This window comes from Ambystoma mexicanum, chromosome 3p, assembly GCF_040938575.1.
Source record: "Ambystoma mexicanum isolate Mex_15411 chromosome 3p, UKY_AmexF1_1, whole genome shotgun sequence".
Taxonomy (NCBI): domain Eukaryota; kingdom Metazoa; phylum Chordata; class Amphibia; order Caudata; family Ambystomatidae; genus Ambystoma; species Ambystoma mexicanum.
The window spans coordinates 96,152,699-96,176,572 of record NC_090925.1 but is presented as its reverse complement, the minus strand read 5'-3'; the positions used below and the strand labels follow the sequence as shown (position 1 = coordinate 96,176,572).

The 23,874-nt window shown below is 44.7% G+C and overlaps 1 protein-coding gene across 3 annotated transcripts in view; it reads left to right on the top strand.

Annotated features, from left to right (window-relative positions):
- The window catches only part of LOC138580127 (putative DBH-like monooxygenase protein 2), a 548,912-nt gene that overhangs the window by 193,072 nt on the left and 331,966 nt on the right, over positions 1-23,874 (top strand). For all 3 annotated transcript variants that reach the window (XM_069650422.1, XM_069650425.1, XM_069650423.1), the window contains exon 9: positions 12,914-13,010. In XM_069650422.1, coding sequence (XP_069506523.1) covers positions 12,914-13,010 — 97 coding nt within the window. The remainder of the gene's footprint in view (positions 1-12,913; positions 13,011-23,874) is intronic.

Below are 23,874 nucleotides of genomic sequence, written 5' to 3'. Positions count from 1 at the left end.
CCATTGATATTTTAATCATTTTAACCTCCTGTCAGGCTCAGATGCTATAAAATAGTACAGCTTAAACCTTCAGGAGCTTCTTTAGATCAACTGAATCCAAGATCATTAAAATATCATGTCGGCTGATTGGAGGAAGATCTAGCAAATATCTGCAATGCCTCTCTTCAAAGAGGCTCTTTCCAGCCCCGATTAAAGGAGGCTCTAATCTCTCTATTATTAAAAAAGCTCCATCTTGATTCCACTCAGCTGGAAAACTTCAGGCCAATCTCAAACCTTCCATTTCTGAGTAAGATTATAGAGGGTGATGCTGTAAATCAACTATCCCATTTTTTCGAAGAAGGTAACTTTTTTGTGGGGTGCAATCAGGCATCCGCCCTTAACACAGCATGAAAACCACAATTTTGTGTATTTGTGAGAAGATGTTAGAGCTAAAGAATAGAGGCAATCCGGCAACCCTGATCTATTTGGACATCTCTGCGGCATTTGATGTGGTGGAGGCCAGCATTCTGTTGCATCACTTAGAGAAGGTAATGAACAACTCAGGTTCGGCCTTTTCATAACTCCTTTCTAAAAGATCACATACAGAACGGGACGCTGTAAGACTGCCGAGTGTAGCTGGAGAAAGCGTGGTGACAGGGTGCATCTCCAGAGAACTGAAGGAATTGCCAGATGGGAGCCATGGGGCCTGTTAATCCTGTATGTGTGGCCATAGAGGTGCATCTTCCACTGGGCAAAGCAGAAGGCCCAGGAGGGTTTTAGGGGCAGGTGGGAGACACCCTGACCTCAGACGAGAAAGCCGCTGATGGAAGGAGCAGCAACATCTATGACTTGTGAGTTTCTCAATGTGAGAGAAACTCAGCGCCAGTAAGAAAAGACTGCATACTTTGTAGCGCAGTGACCGCAAGTGAATGAGCACTTGTTTCCAAAAGCCACCGGCACACCGCTGGGATATGAACAATGAGCAAGAAAGAATGGAAGTATATAAATTAGCATAGTGGTCCCGTATAATGGTATACGCATTTGAAAGTCTCTGTGAAGGAAAAGAAGCATCGCTGCTGCAGGGGAGCAGTGTGCGAGCGAAGCAGGAGTAAAATAGAAATCCTTTTGAAAGCTCCATGGCAATAGGGGAGCTACATGAAACTGAAGTAAGAGCAAAGTTGCAATGAGATACTGTGACTGAACTAAAAGTGTTTAGAAGCATTGGGGGCGGACCCCAGGCAGGAGGATGATCCAGGAGGGCCAAAGAGACCCCACCCTAATGACCAAACGAGAGACTTAAGCAAAGTTAGGCACCTGGTTGCTCGACCTGTAATATTTTTATTTTTTTAAATGCATTAGTTTGTTTACAAACTTTTGCATTACTCATTGTAAAAAAATATTTAAGAGAAATATTCACATTCGTTCATAATACAAAATAAGCAATTAATTCCTTCAAATAGTCGTTGTCATTATTTTGTCCCATAACTGCAGAACTCTGTCAGAACATTATTTACACCACACACTATATTGGCCCAACGGTCCTCACAGTTCATCTGTCTTTGTGCATGTGGGAGCGTGTTATCAAAAATGTTCTTTTTTCTGACAGTGCCGAGCAGTTCATGATAAGGTGAAAAAGGGATTCTCATTGGTCCAGTTGCATGCAGAATCAACAGTGTGCTTCAGACAATGTAACTTGTTTGGTGAATAGGAGATATTCACGGGTTGGAAGAATGTTCAATCTTAATCTCAGGAACATATCTCTGAGGCGACGATCTGGAAATAGTTGAAGATATTTTGGTAATTGATGTAGGGCTCTCACCACAATAGTTGGGATAATGTTCATTTGATATTCTGTATTTTTTTTAGATGGTAGATATCCAATCCATTCATTGAATGTTCTTCTTTACATTCTGTGTGCGATTAATTAATATTACGAGGCTCGCTTCTGAACTTCCTTAGAGCTCTGCATGTTTTTTTTCCATGAAGTTAAGGCGGCATCGTTGGTTTGTCACAGAGGATATCAATCGAGGGAATAATGTCATCCAAAAGTGTTTTTCTATTAAGATCAAGAAATGTCCAGACAACTATGGATTCCAATGACTGTATTGCCAACTTGTGTCTTATTCGTGGCATAGGGTATGAGAATGGTAAGTACGTAGTTTTTCTCCAAAATATAGCTTCTATTTGAGTCCAAATTAGGGGAGATATGTTGAGCATTGACTTGCTTCTTTACATCAGGACAGGTATCACCTTTTGTCGATAGAATGCTATTACCGGTCTTAAATAAAAGTTGCCGTATTTTTTGTGTATAAACAGACCTTGACGAGCTAATGATAATGATTTATCCTTTAGGTGTTCTGCCCAGCCGGTCTCGACTTCTGATTGATTCAGCCAGACTCCCAAGTATTTCACTGTTCTAACAACCTCTATTTTTCTCCTTTAATGGGGACTCAGAGGGGTTTGATCTTGAAACCTTGCGGTAATGACATGGCCTGTGTATCATTAGGTTATTTTGTTCTGTATACTGGACCAGATTGTCTAAGGTTTTTTGAAGTCCAACTTGCATTCTGTCAAGGATAACAATATCATCAGCATACAATATGTACGGGATTAAAGTGTTGTTCAGTTTTGGCGGATTTGCAGATATACTTAGTTGTGTATAAAATAAATAATGTAGCCGCCAATGGACAACCTTGCTTCAGTCCGTTGATCGTTGGAATTCGTGATGGCATTACTCCATCCCTTGAGAGTCTTATGCAAATTGAGGCGCGGGAATAAAGTATTTTATTGGTTCTGTTATTTCTTTCGGACAGTTCCATGTTGTAAATTTAGCCCATAACTTCTGTCGATTAATCGAATGCAAGTTTCAAATCAACGAATATTGCATATGTCATTGTTTTTTTCCTATATGCTTCTTATTTTATTAGATTTAAAAGTACCAAATTGACATTCGTTCCTACCTTTTTCTTGAATCCAGCTTGTCTTTGTCATGATTCCTGCCCCTCTTGTCCCCAGCCCTCCAAGATGTCAGGCTGGAGCCATGCCACGATCACCGACATGGCCCTCAAGGGCCTCTCCATCCCTCCAAAGACTCACTTGGAGTCGGACTTGGTGCTTGTGGCACAAGACTCACTCACTCCCATAGGATAACATTGGGGATTGGACTTGTAATGCATTGATGGGGACAAGATGGATGCCCCCACATATTTCGGTTCCCAGAACTGCATGTGCGGTCTAGTCTTTTCGGTGTGGTTCAGTCCAGAGGCACCTGGGATACCCAGAGACTATTTAAGCCACACCCAGGCTGAGAAGCATCCTTTGCGTTTTCTGCACCTGCATCGTAACACTCACCGTGTTCGGATCGGTCTCCAGTGGGCCTGCATCTTTCTTCTGCGCTCAGCTCCTGCAAGAACAAGAACACCGTTAGGAACAGCCTTATCTTGCAGCCCTTCTGCCCATCATTCAATGCTCTTTCTGTTCTGTGGGCATCTTCGGCGGTGTCATTCCCTTCCCGGCACGCCGCTTCCTAATGAAGAGGAAAAGAACAGAGAAAAGGCATTAGTAAGCATTTTACAGCTCTTCGCTTATTTTTTTTTAAATACAGTATGAGCTTCAAACGCTTACCTGAATCCCGGCCGCTCTGGGGGAACTGTGTCTCCGGAACTTCTCATCCATCTGCGAGGGGGAAAAGACACTCCAGGTTAGCTTGGAAACATCTAGAGGCACCGCATACCGCGCTTACTCACCGCATTTGTTCTTCATAACCGGCATCCACGCTGACAGCGTTGCGGCACCTAAAAGACACAGAAAAAGAACTCAGTTCAATACAAATACGAAAAGGGTGCATCGCACATCGCGCTCTCACTCACCTTCAGTGCCACTCATCTCAGCAGCACGCCGCCATCCCCGGACGCCGGCCATTATCTAAGAAGGAAAGGAACGAAGTTAGAGAACTGTTCAAAGACTCATTATACTTACCAGTCGGACTCTCGCCAGTGAAGTAACTAGGCACCAACGAGCCAGCATCAATCAACGCGCCCCTGCGCTGAAAGCAGGACGGAGGGCACATCATCCAAGAAAACAAGATGAGCTGTGGATCAAAGGGAAGGGTTCGACCCCAGAGAGGAAGGGGTTCAAGCACACAGAGACAATAGGGAGTTAAACTCTACCAATCCTGTGTTTCAGGCTCAGTCGCCAGTCGAATAGCCTCCAGGGAAGGGTTCGAGGTCGTAAGAGGCCAGGACCGGCTGAGTGACGTCCCCGTGGATACCAGGTGAGCGTTACAGTCTTGGATCAAATCGGCCGCTTTTTTCCGCCTAGTCAGTTAGGTTTTTTTGGAGGAATGCTGCAAAAAAAATTCCCAATGGGTCCAAAAGGGCTATTGGTCTAAAATGTGCTGGTAAAGTCCTTATCCCTTGCTTGTAAATAGGGATGATTGTTGCGGTTTGCCAAGATTTTGGGAGCTGGGCTGCTTTGTTGATGGTATTGAAGAGGTGTAAACAAATCTCCGCCCAAGTTTCTGGGTTTCTTTTGATGGCTGCGTTAGTAAGGCCATACGGCCCAGGGGCCCTTTAACTATTTAGATTTTTAATATGATTTAAAATCTCTTCAAAATCCCAGTTTAGGGCCCATTTAGTTGTTATTTCTTGATTCTTGTCCTCTACTGTCGAATTGTTTAGCATAAAGTTGTGAACAATATGTTACCCAATCTGCATCCGAAACCCCGGAGATCAGGTGCTCAGATTCAATTTCCTTACCATGAAGATTCCAGAGGTCTCTGGAGTTCCTTTTTGATAGTGCCTTTAACATGTGTTGAGCATCAGACATGGCTATCTGTGCTCAGTAACTCCTAATCCAATTTCTGTATTGTTGCTTATACAGTTTGATAGCGGGTAACTGTTGATCTGTGGCCTAACATGTTGCATCTTTTATGGCTTGTTTTAGTTTCTTTTTCTTTTGAGCTATCTGAGAATTGTATTCATGGATATGGGTCAATTTTGAATTCAGTTTTTTTCCTTCCTTTATTCTGAAAAGGTATTAGTATTCATTCATAATGTATCTTCTTATTGTCTTTCACGGTCGAATCAGCAAATACATCTCTAAGAGAGCCTAGTTGTGAATCAGGAATTCTGAGTATATTTGAGCTCTTAGTCACCTCAATCTGTGGGAGAGACACAGTCTGGGCTCAAGCACCTGTTGTTTCCCATATCAATGACACTTTATGATGGTCACTCATGAAGGTCAGTATCACTTTTGTAGTTTTGATATTGGGACTCATTTTAGCTGAGAGTCTAAGATGGCAGTTTGACCACAATTATGCTGTGTCGGCATTGGTGGAACATCATCATTTATCCATCCATTGACAAGGATTAGGTATCGCTTATTCATTTCTTTTGACCAGAGTAGTTCTTTATGTTCAAGATTTTTGGGAGGAATCTTTGAGCCATCTTCAGTAAACATGTGAATATTTAAATCTCCACATAAAATTAGAGGTAAGTTCCTGTATTTTAATTGCAAGGTATCTATATTTGTTAAAACTGAGTCAGTGAATTTGTTAAAACTGAGTCAGTGAATGCAGATTCACTAATTGCTGCTGTGCTCCAGTATAAGTTTATTAGGGCAAAATGCTCCAGCATGTTTGGCTGAAGTTTCAGCACATTAAGCTTTGTCGCTGTTGGAAGAGATTGAAGGATTGTAATTTGAATAAATGAATTAGGATTATATAAATCAATTATTCTTAAATAAGCTTTAGTTTTGACAAATGTCAGGAGACCAGCAGATGGACAGCCTTTTGTTCGCACAATTGCCGGATTCATCCTTATAATGAATCCATCACAGGGCGGTTCCTGTGAAATCCACGTCTCCTGTAAGCATATTAAATCAAAAGACAATAAGTCTTCATTGTTGGCTGTATATAGATGTGCTGAACAGCTTGTATTCCATGAGCACATAGATAGCGATAACTCCTCAGAATTTTCTAATTGTTATCGTTGGCCCTTTTCTTGGTAATTGCTTTGCTGATGTTGTTGTGGAGAAATAGTTAGACCAGTAGTTCGAGTCCTTCGCTCCTTTACTTTTGCATGAGTCGAGGTAACTCCCGGAACTTGGATGTTGAAGTTATCTTGAGACAAAATTGTTGAATTTTTGGGAAAATCATTTTCCTCTTTGGGCCCTCGATTCTCAAAAATTATGGTCAGTTGTTAAACAGCGTCATCCCAGAAATCACAACTGCTGGTACGAGTTCATTATTTGGTCATGTACTTGCTGTGTCTTAAGTTGTATTTCTACTACATCAGTCTCTTTTTCAAATGGAAATTCAATTACAAGGATATCACTTGAATGTGTATTCTGCAATTCTGGAACCACATGCAGTAGGCGTAAGATGTTAGATCTATCAAAAAATGGTTGGAAGTTATCTGCTCGATTCTCACCTTAAAAGGCTGGATTTTTTTCTGTGGATCAGTGAACATGGGAAGTTTTAAATCGTTGCTAAAGGTCTGTTCACACTGATTTACTGCACCTTCTTCCGTTTGTCTTTGAATTGGGTGTTCTCTGCCATGGATTTCCTCCTGTTTTTTGTTTAATGCTTTAGTCAACGTTGTTTTTTTCTGTCTCCTTAAACTCACCATTGAAGAGATTGTTGTCATTGATTTATCAAATTCAGAGTCTGACACTTCTTCGCACAAAAGAATGTCTTTCTCAGTGGTCAATAGGAGTTCATATTCGTCAACAACATATAGGGATTCGTCAACAACATATAGGGATTCTTCTGATTTGTTGTGCACAGGTCCATCTTTTTTTGGTCCAATTAATGTTGTTTCACATTCTTCTACATAGATCGAAAGATCCATTAATAGATCATGTATTTCTTGATCCTTAGTTTTCTGGGCTTGAGTTTCTGCTTCTTTTGTCTGATCCTGATTAGTTACAACATTGTCAACAACTTTGGTATTTCGTGTAAAATTACTTTTGTTTTGTTGTGGAGCGCTTGGTTTTGTCGTCATAGACAAGTTGCGTAGGAAAGCGTGTGAGCCCCTTTACCGGTTTCACTTTATTCTTACAATTATTTTGATTTGTAGTTTTGCTTTTTTAATTTATTGGGGTTGTTATTTCAGTATTTCTTGATTTGGAATCGAATTTTGAAAAGGTCACTGGGGTAGTCTGTCCTTTTAAGATCCTGTTCACATTCTGTGTCGGTAGAATACTGGATGAAATTGTGGGAGGTTCTTTATTTCCTTGTACCTTCATTGTTTTGGTCTTTATGTTTTTATTCTTTATAGAGGGCTGTTTTGCGGAGTTCCATTGGTTGTCGTTCGCATCAGTTTTTGAGCCATTAAATATCCTTGTTTTTCCATATCCCCTTCATTGTTGTCGGGAATTCAGTTGGTGGGTTTTTCTTCTACTTTTTTTACTTGCAACCGTTGAATCTTGAGTTCTAATTGTAAGTCTTTATTTTCTTTATGGGTTAATATCATCATCGCATTCAAAGTTGCGGTCATTTGTACATTGTTAGCTTTTTCACTTCTTGCTACTTCGAAAAGCCTCGCCTGCCTTTGTTGTGATACTTCTGCCTCAATGTCGAGTCTTTGCTGTACCTTATTCGCAAATGTTTCAAGAAATATTTGCTTCGTGTGTATTAACGTCAATAGAGTGGCCTGATCTTTCAGTGCCTCACTCATTGTTTCATATCATTTTAAAAATTGAAGTATTGCGTGCAAAGAGGCTGTTGTGAGTATGTTTTGTAAATCCAACATCGTCGTTGGCATTGTTGGATACTGTTGGTGTTAATCATTATCACAGTGGCAGTAATCATGGGACTTTTCCTTTGGTTCGTCATCCCTTAATAGGGTTGTTGGATAAAGTCGGAATTCGGTGAATTTAGGCATACTGACTGCTTGTGCGTAGTCTCCCCTTCTCTAGGTCAGGTTTAACGTCCAGGTTCCTGTTTGTAAATTGCTGTGAACTATTTTTATTTTCATAGTTGGGTGCCGATGTCATCTTTTCTGTCATTTTATTTTCAGGTGCTATTGCAATAGTTTTAAATAGTGCTTGTCTTTTTTTGTGCTTAACCATTAGCGACTGTATCTCCGTTATATCTAATGACAACCTGGCCAGGTGTTGCTTCGTTTCCATATCTGGTTAATTCAGCTTAGTAGACGTGTTCCGATTTTTCTCGAATTTCTGATGCCATCTACTTTTTGCTTGTGCTGCTCTTTCTCACTGTGTGAGTAATAGTGTTGATTGATTTTGCTACATCGCTGTTGAGTCGGTCCTATCATCCAATACACCAAAAGGCCTCTTCTCCATTCTCCGTTAGCTTGCCATTATCGATCTGGGTTACAGCAGGCAAGAAAACATCCTCAGACAGTTCCAATTCAGGAGTATCTAGATGTAAATTCTGGCTATAGGACTCTTTTTCTTTTGAGATATTCACACTTTTTGGCACACATTGATTTTCTAATTTAGATTCCATAACACACTCCTAAATCAGTTGTAAATTCCCACCTTTGCCACCAATTTCTTTATCATAATGTGTGGTTATTTGGGGTCTTTCTGCTAGACCTGTAACTGGACCTTCAGCTAATCCTGTGGCTGCTCCTAGACGTATTTGCAGTGAAGAGAGGAGCACAGGATTTGTTGTCAACAAGTTACCCTGAGTTGAACTCAGGGCTTGTTTAATACTACAATCTTCTGACACTAACACATCTTGGTCCTGCATCGATAAGTCAATAAGGACTTCTCGCCACACTGCATTACCGCTTACCTTTATAGTGGGCTGTTGATGATATTTGATTTTTATGAAAGCGGGATCCGAATCAGTAAATGCGTGGCTCAATGTATTCGGTGCTGCTGGGTCCATGGTAGTTGAAGATTTTTCAGCTGTCAGAGCTTTCGCTCGGCGTCTCGTCTGCGGACCAAGGATTGTGGTCATAACAGAAGATGTGTAACAAGTTTGAAGGATTAATGGAAGCGCCTCCTTGCGTCTCGTGAAGACTCGTCAAGACTCTGCACTGACTCTGCGGCGGGTCGGGAGTCTTGAATGAAATGCTCCTCCCCACTTGATGAAGCTGGCAAAAAGACTCAGGATAGGCAAATCCAGCTAAGCACAGTGTGAATAAACCACAGAGCTATGGCTCGTGAAGACTCTGCACTGACTCCATGCTGCTCCCCGGTGGGTCGGGAGTCTTGAATGAAACGCTCCTCCCCACCTGATGAAGCTGGCAAAAAGATTCAGGATAGGCAAATCCAGCTAAGCACAGTGTGAATAAACCACAGAGCTATGGCTCGTCAAGACTCTGCACTGACTCCATGCTGCTCCCCGGTGGGTCGGGAGTCTTGAATGAAACGCTCCTCCCCACTTGATGAAGCTGGCAAAAGGACTCAGGATAGGCAAATCCAGCTAAGCACAGGGTAAATAAACCGCAGATATACGACTGGTCAAGACTCTGCACCGACTACGCGCCTCGGCAGGTCAGGAGTCTTCAATGAAAACTCCTCCCCACTTGATGAAGCTGGCAAAAAGACTCAGGATAGGCAAATCTAGCTAACCAGCGGGTGAATAAGCAGAGCTACGACTCGTCAAGATTCTGCACAGACTCCCCTCGACCTGTAATGGGTGGACTGTGCAAAACTGCACCACTACCAGGGGGGCCTAAGTATAAGAAGGAATCATTTCAGATACTTAAGTTGAAAGTCAGAAGGAATTGGTTTTGCATAGGGAAGGGTGTCCCACAAGCAACAAATGAAGAGTGATATTTTCTTATGGAACTGTTATGAACTATACCTTTGTGTTTTGAAACTAAGTAACTTTGAACATTGTTACATTGAAGGATAACCTCTAAGACAAGAGGAGCGTGAGAGACCCTAGGAAGAAGTGAATCCAGATAAGGAAAAGTACTGTGCGTTTTGCCAAGTGAATCCTGAGAACTTGTTTAACTTTCTTACCCTGAGTGTCTTGAACTTGGGAAAGAGGGCCGTGGAAGAGCTCCATTTTCACATTGACTTTGCTTTGAACGTTATTAGGTTGGCCAAATCCCACACACCCTATTTCTTTGTAGAAGTGAGGGCAAGCATAGGTTTTGACACAGACAGTAGTTTAATTTTGACTGACAGACTTAGACTTCCCTTAGTTTTCTTTTAATTAGGGAACATTCTTGCCTTAGAGTTAGGGCAAGATAGGCATTTTTCCGGATCTACGTGTTCCGACCGTGGCTGATTTTCCCGCGGCCGGAAAGTTTGCATGTGAAATGAACGAACCACAAAAGGTTTGTATATTTCCCATGCGAACACATGTTCTATACCCCTACATACCCACACCCCCACCCACAACCACAACACACCCACAACACCCCCCACCCACACCCTCAACACACCCCCACCCACACCTCCACCCTACTTACCTTCTCTTCATGAGGTGCCCCTGCAGAGCAGGTTCCCTTTCACTTCCGTGATCGGGAACCGGTGCTGCATGGTCCTTTTCTTTTTTTTTCTTTTATCTTTTCTTTTTTGGAGCTGTAGGGGTTTCCCCAGCAGCCCCTGCATTCTTTTTTTTTTTAATACTTACCTACAATGCTACCACCAAAGGTTCGAACTTTTGGTGTTCGAACCTTTGGTTGTAGCATTTTTTGGACTTTTTGTACGGTCGGACCTTTTTTCGGTCCGATCATACAATTCCCATTTTTCCGTCCTGACCATTAAAAATAAAGGTTTTCTGTGTCATCTGTTGATCCCATACCGGTCTCACAGATGCCAGAAGTACTCTGCTCTGGCTCCCGATGGGGGCCCAAACTGAAAAAATAAGAGTTCTGACCCAGATATGGAATCATTCTCATGGCACTGCCCCTGCTATCTTGTTCACATGGCTATTCCCTATTTGCCACTTTGCTCTCTTAGATTTAGCGCTAAGGAATTATTGACAGTAGGCAAATACACCATGATCCGTTACAGGAGCAGGTTGATTCGTACCCTTGTCGGAACATTGTGGAACAAGGTCCCTCTTCTCATCAGACAATGCACATGTCATCCAACTTTTACTTTTAGACTTAAGCCAATATCAGCTGTCTTTTGATGTCTTGTGATGTTCCATTAGGCTCTAATGGGAGTGGAGCTGTGCTGTGTGTACCTTGATGTTAAATGTGCTTAGGGTCTGTATTCTGTTTTATTTATGTATGATGTTGGTTTGCTATTTGTGTATGGTTTGTCTTTTGCTAAATTACATCTGTGCCGTGATACGGTGTAAGCTGCGATATGTTGCGTGCTACAAATAAAAGTTACTACTTCTGCTAAGTCAAAAGCAACTTGTACGTTTTCCAGATAAACTGCTTATTGCATCAATACTAGAATGGGTCATCTTTGCTTCCCCAGTGGATCAGCAACATGCATCTGTGTGGCGGTGGTCCAATGTGTGTTCATATAGATAACCTCTCTGTTTTGAGGGTGCCGAGTCACTGAGGAGGGTGCCCCACAAGTTCTCGTCCTCGTAGACATGTGCCAACACTGAATACAAAGCTGTCAAAAGATGTGATTGGTTTACTACCTTTCAATGCCATCAGTTTTAAGCTTGTAATATTGGATATCCCCCTCCTGAAGTCAGTGTGTATATGTGAGTGAAGGTCGTGGATCATTCCACAGTATGTAGGTTGCAAAGGTCAGTACCTTGTTAAGAGGATAAAAGGAGTGTGAGGGCCCATGAGGAGGCTGGAATGTTAATCCAGCCGGATGAGGATCAGGGCGGGGACAAATGTATTTTTTGAGTGAGATAGGTGTGTATTTTATGGATGTTAAGCCTGGCAGCCATAGCAGCGAAAGTGATGCATTGCAGAAGATTTTGGTGAACCCTAGATTATGAGCCTCAGGGGTGGAGTAAGGAGTTTCAGGGAAAGGATACAAAGGATAAAAGAAGGAGTATGGCATTGAATTTCTTAGGAATGTTCACTTCAGCATTAGAGGAGTTGAGCATCGGGAAACGGAGTATCATCAATTGAGTATAGCAGTAGTTATTGAGTGATGCGAGTTGGAGAGCTCCAAGTTGAAGGAGAGGAAGGTAAAGAAGATGTAACTATAATTTTTAATCCGAGGAAACGAACAGCCAAAGGAGGGGCGGCTTTTAACAAGAGAAGGGAGGGGTGGCAGAGGGGGATGCCTTGTTCCAGGAAATGGAGCCACTTGAAAATATGGTTGAGTCTGGTAATACCTGCTCATGGGAAAGGTGTGGCATTGGGGAGTACCTGGGGTGCAGGAAGCACTGGGTCAATCAAATCATGATATTTTGAGACAGTCTTCATTCTTTAAGACAAGATGGATAGTAGTTGCAGGCAATGCTCTTTCCTCCTTTCACAGTTTCACCACCAGGTAAATGCCAAGATGTGGTTGTGTGAACTAGAAGACCACAGAACTCGACAGGCTTTGTGTCTAATTTCAACTATACTAATTTGTTACTTCTATGTTAAATCAAAAGGTTATTTGTGGTAGCATAACAGGTGTACTAGAGGTGGAATGTTGACTTGGACATGTCTGCTTGGCTCAAAGTAAATAGGCACAGAGTAATGTGGCTTCATGTCACTGGCCACCACTTTTCCACGCCTGCAGTGTCCTTGTCTAGGTCATTGATATCAGATCTCTAGGAAAAATGTTTCCAATTGATAGCCATTAAGATTATTACCCCCAAAACTCATTGGTTTGCTAAATGAAAGCCAACTCCTGGAAACATGGTATGTCAGCGGCATTCATCCAACCGGCCATCTGAGTCAGGTTATGCCATGCTGTCAGCTGAGGTTGATAATGAGAGAATGGGGGTGCTCCACCAACGACTGGTTACTAACAGGAGGTGCAGACTTTCTGACGAGCTTTACTTTGAGAGCTCCTCATCTATCGTCTATTGATGATGTTAAGCAATTCATTGAATTTTAACATAGACCATGTTCTACCATACTAGGAATGAAGAGCAGATCGGATTCTTGGGACGAGACATGGCCTACGACTTCAACCTTCAAGAGACACGATATCTGCCAAGCATCATGCCCATCAAAATGGTAAGAACATAAGAGTGCTCTTATGCACGATGGTTTGCTAGCAATATACAATATAACATAACATAACACAACCTGTACTGGAAGGTCCATGGTGATGTAACACTTGAGCCGTAAAAGACTCAAAAGTAATGTGAATTATTATCCACCTGGTGTAAAGAATTGCATGTAGGATATAAGCAATCACTCACAAACGTCCCATATTTTCAGGCATGCTGTGTGCAAGGGCACGGGAACAAAGAGGATCACCTTAATATACATCTTTGTAAAATATGTGAATATTTCAGAATAGTGAGTAGAAGAGAGGAATGGAGAGTAGAGGAGATGTGAGGTGAAGAGATGGAAAGGTACAGGCAAGAGGAGGGGAAGAGAGGAGAAATAAGAACATTTCAAGGGGATGAGGAGAATCACCCTCTGAAAAATTATCATCACACAGCAAATGAAATAGGAAATCAACCATATTCAGAGTTCCAAAATAGAAACTCTCCAAAATCGCCTGGTTTTGAAGTTTCCTCCACACACAACTTGTGATATTACTAAGTGTGATAAATACCACATGTGGTAAATTGGTGAGCCGCATTGTGACAAATCAACTTCCGGGGCACCAGTGGTCCAGGGCTGAATATCAGTTTCTAAACCATCAATCAGCCCCTCACCTCTGGTGCACCAGAAGGGATCCAAATAGATTGGACTAACAAGCAAATTATAAACCTATTTGTCCAATTTTGGTAACATGGACGGAATGGCATGCTTATCTCCGAAAGGTCGTGGATCGTTGGTTAGTTGCAGCACAGTGAAAATACAATTATTACCCAATGGTAAAAGGGACTGTTACATCCTCTGTCACTGTGTACCTGAGAGCGTGAGGTCATTGAAAGAAATTTGAGTGAGTGCTTGGAATGTGTATGTGTGAAATTTGTTCCACTGGTTCCATCCTTGGAAGTTGAAGATATAAGCTTGGGTGGTGGGTGTATGTCTCCCCTCCCTTCCGCTTGTGGGGCCCAGCCCCTCATCTAAGTTCCTACACTTTTATCATCTGAATAAATGAAATTTACAACATACCTGATGTCTGGAGAATCATATTATTTAACAGTGGCGACGAGCTGGAGAAACTGGACTCATGGCTATCAGGATCTGCAGAAAGACAAAGACAGAGGCACGTTTTTCTTGCTGCAGGTGGTGCAGGATTGAGGCGGGATTAAAGGAGGGAGACCCACTGCCCCCAAAATGAAGGACACGCCACCCAGGGCCAAGGTGCAGCGACCCAGGGCCAAGGTACACATACCAACCCTCACGATTTAGGCGAGAGAATCCCGATTTTTTGATAAAAAAAGATTGCTATTATTTTCTTACTCCCGCCTAAAATAATTAAAACCCCAATACAAACCTATGGGGAAATTCCTTTCTCCCGCTTTCGGGAGGAGAATCTCCCTCCTAGTTGGTCAAGAATGTTGGCATGTATGCCAAGGCGTAGCCTCCCAGGGCTCAGCTGGAACTACTCTGGCCAGGCAAGGTGTCACTGGGCAACAGGGGCTAAGATGGTGCTGCTCAGAGCAAAGAGGTCTCGCCCAGGCCCAACCATCTACTGCGCAGGGAAAAGGATTTCCACCCATTTACTAGGAGCAAAGCTCCACTCCGGGGAAAAATAATTAGCATGTATAAAGTGCAGTCCGCCTGGGGTAACAGATTCCTGTCAGGGTGTACCCCTACTGGCTTCCAGGTTTAAGTAATAAACTGCTCCTTGACTCTGCTGAGACTTTAATGTGGACTGGGCCCACTTCTGGATTTTGAAACCTTCCCAGGATGGATTGCATCTCGCAGTCCGGCTGTTGGAAAATAAATGCCCGTTCTCCTTCTGAGGAGCTGCTATCCTGGTCTCTTCACTACTGCTGCCGTGTGTGGGGGCGGATGCGAAGACACCCTCGCCTAAAGAATGAATATCCTCACATCTGGGCAGCTGCTGCGAGAAGCGCATCCAGTGCTGCATTGGTGGCTGCCCTCCGTTGTGTGTCTCAGCTCCAGAGTGCCGTTTCGGGGAGTTGCTGGCTGTTCCGGCTCGTTTACACTTGGTTCAGCAGAGTTCTGCACCCCTCTGCATTATGAGCCCACTAATGATTCGCCACTGCTTTAGCGTTAGAGCAACACAACCTTCAACGTGCCCTTGCGCCCACAAGTGCACTTCCGGGTGACGGCTCCATTTTCTTTTCGCACTCTCAACTGACTGGAGGACCTTCTTTGAACCATCACGAAAGGCTGTGGGGAGTAGCGACAGGAGCTTTGTATACAGGCGTTGTAAGGAAAGGAAAAGTATGACTTTCTTTCTAGTGCGACCCCTGTGCACATCTGAAGTGATTTAATGGTTCTAACATTTGCTTTCATGCATGTAACATGAACTGTCCAGTCAAGGTTGTATCAAAAATATCTACTTTATGTATGTCACAACAGACCGTTCTAGCAACACTATGAAATGCAACCCACCCTCTAAAGGAATGCAGTGGACAGACATTTTCAAAGAAGGAAAAGGGATGCACTCTGGATACTGACAGGAGGGTGGTCAGTATGGTTAATAACCACAGTAGTTGAAGGTTTCTTGCCTTCAGTACAAGGGGAGCAATGGGTCCTATAATGTCTCTAGGGGCTGCTGGGAAGGAGAGCCGATCGTCCCAGGCCCCCCAGTGCTTTCAGATGAGACAGAGGTCTGGGACTGTGCATTAGGGGCTAGGGGGGGTTACAGGGGATGGGGGTGTTGCTAGGGACCATAGTGCGGGGAGGGAGGTGCACATTTTTGCTCTGGTATAGATGGGGAATCAAACACCTTCTTAGATAGGAACAGCCATATTGGTATCGAGGCTTAGTTTTGTGCTGAAACCAGGGCCGGAGGCCAGAGCCACACACATAGAAATAAAGTGTATGCAGGAGGGAATAGGTTACAGCTTGTACACCAGTCAGGAGTGTTGGGGAGAATTCTCAGAAATGTGTAAATTCCCTTCTACCTAAGAGACCCCCAGCTCTTTTTACTGGACTTTAGGACTTTTTATCTCTCATGTAAATTCAATGTGATTTATTCTCTGTGTTTCTTCTGACTTTGAAGTCTAACAAACTCCATAGGCATCATATTTAGATTGTGACACACAGCACCTTCAGTGCAGTGAAACAGGGAAGTCTCTTAGATTTCCCGCAGGTTTAAATACCTTCTCTTGGTGAAATTACTGTTTCCAAGAGCAGTGAAGTGAAATTGACTTTACTTACAATTTTTAACTTTCTAGACCCAGCACACACTATTTTACCATAGGGTGCTGGGGGGGTTACTTAGTATCCCCTTTGTCTAGTTTCTGATGTAACATTTTTATGTTACCCATCCTCCAATTAATGGCTGGTGGCAGTGGTTTACTTTTTACTACTATTGTGTGTTTTTACCACGGGCTTCTTTCGCAGCCACAGTGAGGCACGCATGGGTGCCCATTTTGTCAAAATGGCCGTGGTCTTCTTTTTTCGGCATTTCTTGTCGCAAAGGTCCTTCTTGAGATTTACTCTGCACCCAAACCAGGTTTGGTCCCTTTGTTCATTTTGTCTTTGGCGGAATTCACGAGTGAAGGCTGCCTCTGGCAGCGGCAGGAAGTGAGGGATGTGCCCGAAACTCCCTGTGCTTAATACCCTTGGTTACAGGAATGCACCCACAGGTGATTGGCCGGCTGGCAGTCCGGCAAGGACAGCCACCCTGCTGTGTGATTGACAGCTAGGCTGGAATTAATGGGAGAAACCTGCATAAAAGGTGAGGCTTTTTGGCTTGGAAGGCAGAGTCTACCACTGGACGAAGGAATCCGAAGAAGAACTTGGAAGAGATGCCTGCTGCAACTCCTGGGCCGTTGGTTTGCCCGGTGATGCCATGCTGCTGTGCTGAAGCTCCAAATTCACCTTGACTAGAGAAGCCCTGAAAGGATGACTTCTCCCCTTGAGTTGGTGGGACCAATCAACTCCAAAGTAAGAATCAACTCCAAAGTAAGTCTGTCTGGACATCCTCTCGAAGCTGGTTGCATTTCCACTGCTGCTGCTGTTGGAACCGAGCCAGGGAAAGACACAAGAGCGTGTTTGTTGCTTTTAAGTCTGACCCAAGTGCCAGGAAGATCCTCCAGACTTCCCTGATGCAGGACTGACCAAGCCGGAGCCAAATCAACAGAGTGCTGGACCCCAGAAGCGAGGAAAGTCTGAAGTGGTATCCGAGAACCTCAGTGTTGCTATTTGCTGTCAGACGCAAGGAGTTGAAACACCGAAGGACAGCTGAATTGAAGTTTGCCCATTGCTACTGCTGACCGTCCCATTACAGAGCAGGAGTCCCCAGACGTCCTCCCTCTTGTCCCCGTGACTGAGGCTCAGGAACAACAGGATCTGCAGAGCTGTTCAGGAACAGAAGCCAGTTGGGACCATTTCTTCGAACGAGAGGTACTGTAAAGTCTAAGTGAATTTACCTCTTGTTGTATAGCCTTAATTGCTCTCAGTTGAGACCTGTCTTGGTTACCTTGCAAACTTGACTTACACCTTATTGCCGGGGCTACTCTGATACACCCCATCGCAGTGCATGCCACACTTGTGCCCTAATGTTGTTGAAGGATGCCCCAGTTTTACTCCAGGATACCCTGCCATGACTCACACGCCCCCAGCCTGGTCCCCCTTGATTGCAACAAGTAAGCTTTTCATGTATCCTACCAACAAAGGATCCTCAGCTGTCTGTTTCTTGAAGGCGTATATCCACTTTCCAGCCCCAGCAATAAGGTGCGGGAGCACCTTGATCAAATAGTTTGTATCCATCTGCGCCCATGGAACATAATGCGCCCTCCTGGGTCCTGTTTGTAATAACAGTATTTGTTTGCCCAGCCCTCTCCCGTTCTCTGCTCGCCACTTCCTTTTCCTTGCCACTGCTACCTGTCTAAACCTGCTCAATTGCTCGCCCCTCAAACGTTCTACCTATGGTGCAATTTCTGGAGCCCCTTGTCCCTCACCTCCCTCATCCTCGAATTCTTTCACACTGTCCCAGTCTCCTTCCTGAACCTCTTGGTGTGCCTCCCTGTCCGACCTTACTGTGCCATAACCTGCACTTTCTGCCCTTCGAATTCTACTCCTGTGCTTCTCGACACGCACATCCTTAATAGCTGTATTATCCACTGGAAACACAATATGGGGACGATGAAGATGCCACTTAATACATTTCAAAAGTGCTGGAGATGTGCTGAGTGGAAAATGGTGACGATCAGTTCTTTTTTATTTTGTTATTAAAATGGGATTACCCAAAGAAGTTCAGAAAGCGCTTGAAAAGATAGTGGGCATAGAGGCAAAGGGGTGGGCCGAGATTCAGACTATAATAATACACCATTGAAAAAGGATTAAAGAACGAGAAAAGGAAATGGCTTAAAGGTTGCAGGTGGGGGAAGCGAAACTAGTACAGAAGAAGTTAGCTAAAATAGCAGTGGAAGGGGCGGTAACAGCAAACACTCGGGCAAACTCCACAGAGCAGTCTGCAGCTCACGCAGATATAAGGATAGCAGCGTTTTGGCCAGGTTGAGGACAGGGGCAGTGGGGTGGCAGACCCCTGCATCAGTATCCTGAGAGTCACCAAGGAGGTCAGCAGCGGTTGAGAGGAGGGTTTCAATGGAGCAGAGGTGGCAGAGGGGGGCTTCAGTGGGATGGGACCCAGAGGTGGTATCGGACTGTCTCAGTGATGGAGCTGTGGGAAATGGAGACATTTTGCGAGAGAATGCAGAAGAAGGTAGGGGGCGTGGTATAATGCATACATTCAACCTGCCCGAGCACTACTACAGCCATCCAGGTTTACCTCCATACCTTATGAAATACATCAAGCATACACCCATTTGCCCCCAAACCCTCCACACATGCAGGATAAGCGCTGCCTAGTGTGCAACCGCAAGCGGCCCAGCAGAACACACGTGTACGGAGGCCAGATGCCCACACCCAATGCAGTGCTCAATGGAACGGTAGCACCTTTTCGAGGGGTCAGTGGCCTGGGAGGAAACCCCTTCATGTTCCCGGGTACTAATACATATCCTGATAGGACAGCCCACAGAAAGCTCTTGCGTGCCTAGTCCTGTCCATGACTACCCAGCCTGACGAAGAACCCTTTGTGGGTGCTAAAATAGGTAACAAGCAATTCATCTTTATGGTTGATACGGGTGCCACTAAATCATGCATCAGTGAAGGAAACTTGCTATCAGGTGAAACTCTCAATGCACAAGGATTGTCTGGGGCTGTTGCGACAGTTCCCTAGACAAAATAGGTAGCTATCAAAATAGGAGGGAAATTGGTGTACGCAACCTGACTATGCTCAGAGACCTCCCCAATGAATCTGTTGGGATGGGATTTGTTAAGCAATCTGAACATGACCATCTCCTTTATGGACCGTGGGGCGGGATGCACCACCCCAGGTATGTGTGCCTTCAGGGCTATGGTCATCATTCAGGCCCAAGGAGGAGAGGTGGTGGTCCGCTGCATTCCCGTAAACCCGGACATGTTTATCTATTGAATAACAGTATTGCTTGATGCTGTGTCCTAGATTGGTAAGACGTGTTGGCACGTACCATCATATTTCATTTTCGGACCTGTGGTAACTCCAGAGCTTGTGGCAGGTACGATTCTGTCCCTAGATTTGCAGGGCCTGGTTGTGTCGGCCTAAAGGATTGTTTTTGGTTGAAACAGATACTCATAGGTATGAATGAATGGCAGACAGTGTTCTGTATTGACCCGACAGTGCCCCTCAAGGAAGTTGTTTGAAGACAGGGATGATGATGGAGAAATTGTGTTAGCAATCTGTATCCCTTGTGACATAATGGTACAATACTTCAGTGTACAATGTTCCTTGATGGCCCTTGTCACCCCGCCCCCATTTACTGAGAGTGACTTAGAACTAGTACCAGAAAGTTTATGGACAACTAACGCCCATGATGTAGGGCTTTTGCAGGGGGTGGCACTGGTTAGAATAACACTGAAGCCAGGTGCAGTGTTGCCCAGAGCTAAACAGTACCCTCTGTCCAAAGAGGCGGAGGATGGCATATGTGACACCATTGTGACACTCCTGAATCACCGGATAATAGTGCCCTCTACCTCCCCATGTAACATAGCTTTTGAATGGATTGTGTCCTCCCACATATTCCTCATTGCATCATAATATGTTTCCAGCTTCAGCTACTTTGGAATCATTTTCTCGACAGAGGGCGCTGTGTGTTGTCTCATTGAGTCGAGGGCCTCTGTTCGACTGTCAACGTCATCGATAGTATAAGTAGCGCATGCAGCTCCCGTTGGCTTCAGGTCCGTTTTTCCGAGCATTCGCTTTGAAGAATTACAGCGCTCTTCGGTTCCTCACTAAAATATGTCACTAATTTTCTGCACGGAAATGTCTTCACCGTCGGCTCCATCAATGCCTAAGACAGGCTTCAAGAAATGTCAGGAATGCGGATTGAAAATGGCGATCACTGATCCCCACTGCGTATGCCTGTGATGTCTTGGAACCAAACATGGTACCTCTTGGTGTAACTCCTGTCCGAAAAGGCTCCAAGGGAGAGCAAAGGTAAATTAGCGGTGGGTAGGTTTCCTTCGAAGTCTCTTACGAAGAGTTCTAAAAAAAGAAAATCCGAAGAGTCGAGAGATTCTCCTCGATGGAAGACTAAAAGATCTCGGTCGAGAACTCAATCGCGTCATTCTTCGTCTTCCAAGGAGGCCAAGAAATGACATCACAGGTCATCTTCGACCTCTAGTGATTCCTCTGCCGAGGTAATCAAATGTCCAACCAAGTCGAACTCCCCAGCAAAATTGGATACATTTCGTAAAGTGATGTTAACAATCTTAAAAATGTCTGTTTCACATATCCCAGAAAATGGGACAGCGGAACATCCAAATGTTTTATTCTGCCCTAACAGTTTCCTACTTGGTAGACATCAAGTCCTTTCCTGATACTAAGAGTGTTCCATGTCAATATGATTAAGCCATACCTTTGGTATGATGAGATGGGTGCCCTGCTCTTGGACCCAGAAAAGGAGGAAAGAGAAAGTGTGCCTTTGCCAAGGCAGGTCCACTGATGGATTGGTGGACAAAGTGTCTCTCCACAACTGACATCTAGGAGCCAACATTGTTGATCTTTCCTTCAGCACTGTGCCTGCTTGTTCTGTCTGCTTCTAGGTATCACACAATGGTGCAAACTTGATATGCAAAGACATTTTGTGAAAACTACATTTTACACAATATCAGACAAGGTCATGAACTGCTTCCTGTCAGAGGTCACAAAGATGTTCGAACTACACTTGAAGTTCTGTCAAGGTGGTTACACCAGACTGCGGTTCTGAATGAACTGGTGGGGTTAAAAGCTGATATGAAAATGCAGGCACACACCTTAAAGCGAGTTGATGACATTGCATGAAGATTGGGCAGTTCGGTTTTTAACTACCTTCAAATTTACATGAATGTGCCTAGGGCAATACTGTAGTCTCTGTACCACTTTCAGGTCATCCCTCTTGGGTTAAAGAATGCCCTTGCCACTATTATTGGCAATGGTGAAGACAAGAGAGGTAGGCACCACCCTACCTTTCCCAAAGAATCATTAAGCACACCTCCACAAGGCCCCTCAGAAAGAGGTATGCAAACACTATCATCACTCCCAAGTCACTTAAAGTCCGCGCTGGTGGTTCTAGCTTTCCCACACTGGCCACCTCTCATTGGAATGCCCTTCCTTCTCACCTAAGGATGATCGAGTCCCACCAAGCCTTCCGTAAAGCCATCAGAACCAAGCTTTCCGTATAACTGTATTCCCTAAGGCCAAGGGATTATCTGATGTACTCCCGATTGCGTGCCCACCTGATTGTTTTTTCAGTTCACCTACCTTTCATGTAGCAAGTCATTGTTTTTCTTTTTTTTTTCCAAACATGTTTTTATTGGTTTTAAACAGGCATGTTGTGCATTCAAGCATATGCATTGTAGGTGCTTCAGTCAGCACTGTCTAGCTTGTAAGTTCCTAAACAAAAAATAACAAGAAAACATAAACAATAACTGTGGGTCAGAGGATCAGCTGTAAGCCTGGGGAGGTTTAGGTTCGGTGGACAGGCACCCAGCTATATTTTTCAGTCATATTTGTCCAGCCAGCGCAGCGATGGGGGTTGCCGGGCTAGGCCCGGATACGTCTGTGCATAGTCCAGGAAGGGAGCCCATGTGAGCAGAAATTTGTCTCTGTTCCCGAACCTAAGTGCAGTGATTTTTTCGGCTGCAATTATGTCCCAGCATTTGGTCAACCACATTTGGATCGATGGTCCTTCCACATTTTTCCAGAGCCTTGCCACTGAGATTTTAGCGGCTGTCAGTAAATGGGAACACAGTTCTGCACTGTGACCTGATCGTGGGAATTGGCCTTCCCCACTAGCCCCCAGTAGTACTATTCCTGGGTCCCAAGGGATTGATAGGCCCGTGATCATGTTGATTTGTGTTAGTACCGATTTCCAAAATTGAGTCACCTTGGGGCATGTCCAGAGCTGGTGGAATAGTGTGCCTTTGTCTGAGCACCCTCTCCAGCATGACGCCGGGATCTCCGGGTTGCATTTGTTAAGCGATTCTGGGGTTCGGTACCATCTGTAGCATACCTTAAATGCTCCCTCTTTGTTGGCCACGCACTTCGAGCTCCTGTTTGCTCTTGTCCAGATCTGGTCCCATTCTTCTGGCTCCATGGGTCTTCCGATGTCTCTCTCCCATTTGAGCATGTACGGCTCCTTGCGGGTCAGGTCGGTTCTGTCTAGGATCTTGTAGAGGGTAGAGATTTTGCCTTTCGGGGGAGACGCTGTGAGGGTTTGTTCAAGGGCTGTTAGGGCTCTGCTTCCGTGGGTTTTCATGCTCCTGCTAGAGAGCCAGTGTCGAAGTTGGGTATATCTGAACCTTTCCTTTTCAGTCACCCTGAATTTCGCCTTGCAGGCCTCGAAGTCCAGGGGATTTCCTTCATTGAAAAAGTCCTGCACTCTCTCCAGTCCACCCTCCCTCCATTTCGCGAAGTGCTTGGGAAAGGCGCCAGGTGAGAACTCTGGGTTTGCCCAGATCGGGGTGAGCGGACCTGTTGTGCTGCGGTTTTTCCATAGACGCGCTGCTGTCTTCCAACTCATCACCGTGTTTTCGGTTGCTGAGAGCGGTCCGGTGTCTGCCCGGGCCGTGGAGCTTTTCAAGTGCGGGAGTGCACTTATCGGGACAGGGCTCCAGGCCTCCTCCAGATCCAGCCATCGAGGCTTAGGTGAGGCCTGGGGCCAGACAAATGCGTGTGAGAGCTGGGCAGCCAGGATATATCTGGCCACATCCGGTGCTCCAAGACCTCCCACTGCTCGGCCCCGCAGCATGAGTTTCCTTGGGATTCGTGGCTGTTTTCCTTCCCATATGTATCTCATAATGCACTTTTGTAATTTCTGTGTCGCTTGCCTTGGGATAGCTGTTGGTAGGGCCGTGCAGTGGTATAGTAGTCTTGGAATAAGATTCATTTTCAGTGCTGTGATTCTTCCGAACCAGGAAATTTCCTGTTTCTGCCAGCGTATTAGGTCGCTCTTAAGTTCTTTGAACAGCGCCGGAAAGTTAGCTTTATATAAGCTGTGCGGGGTGTTAGGTAGCTGGACCCCCAGGTATGCTAGATGCTTTTCTGCCCAGGGGATTCGATATTCCTTTTATAGGTCTGTGATCATAGGCTGAGGGAGGTTGATGCCCAGTGCAGAAGACTTAGATCTGTTGACCTTGAACCCCGAAGCTTCCCGGAATTCCTCCAGTTCGGTCCACAGAGCTTTCATGGAGTCCCTAGGATTGGTTAGTGATAAGAGGACATCGTCGGCGTATAGGGCAGCTTTGTATG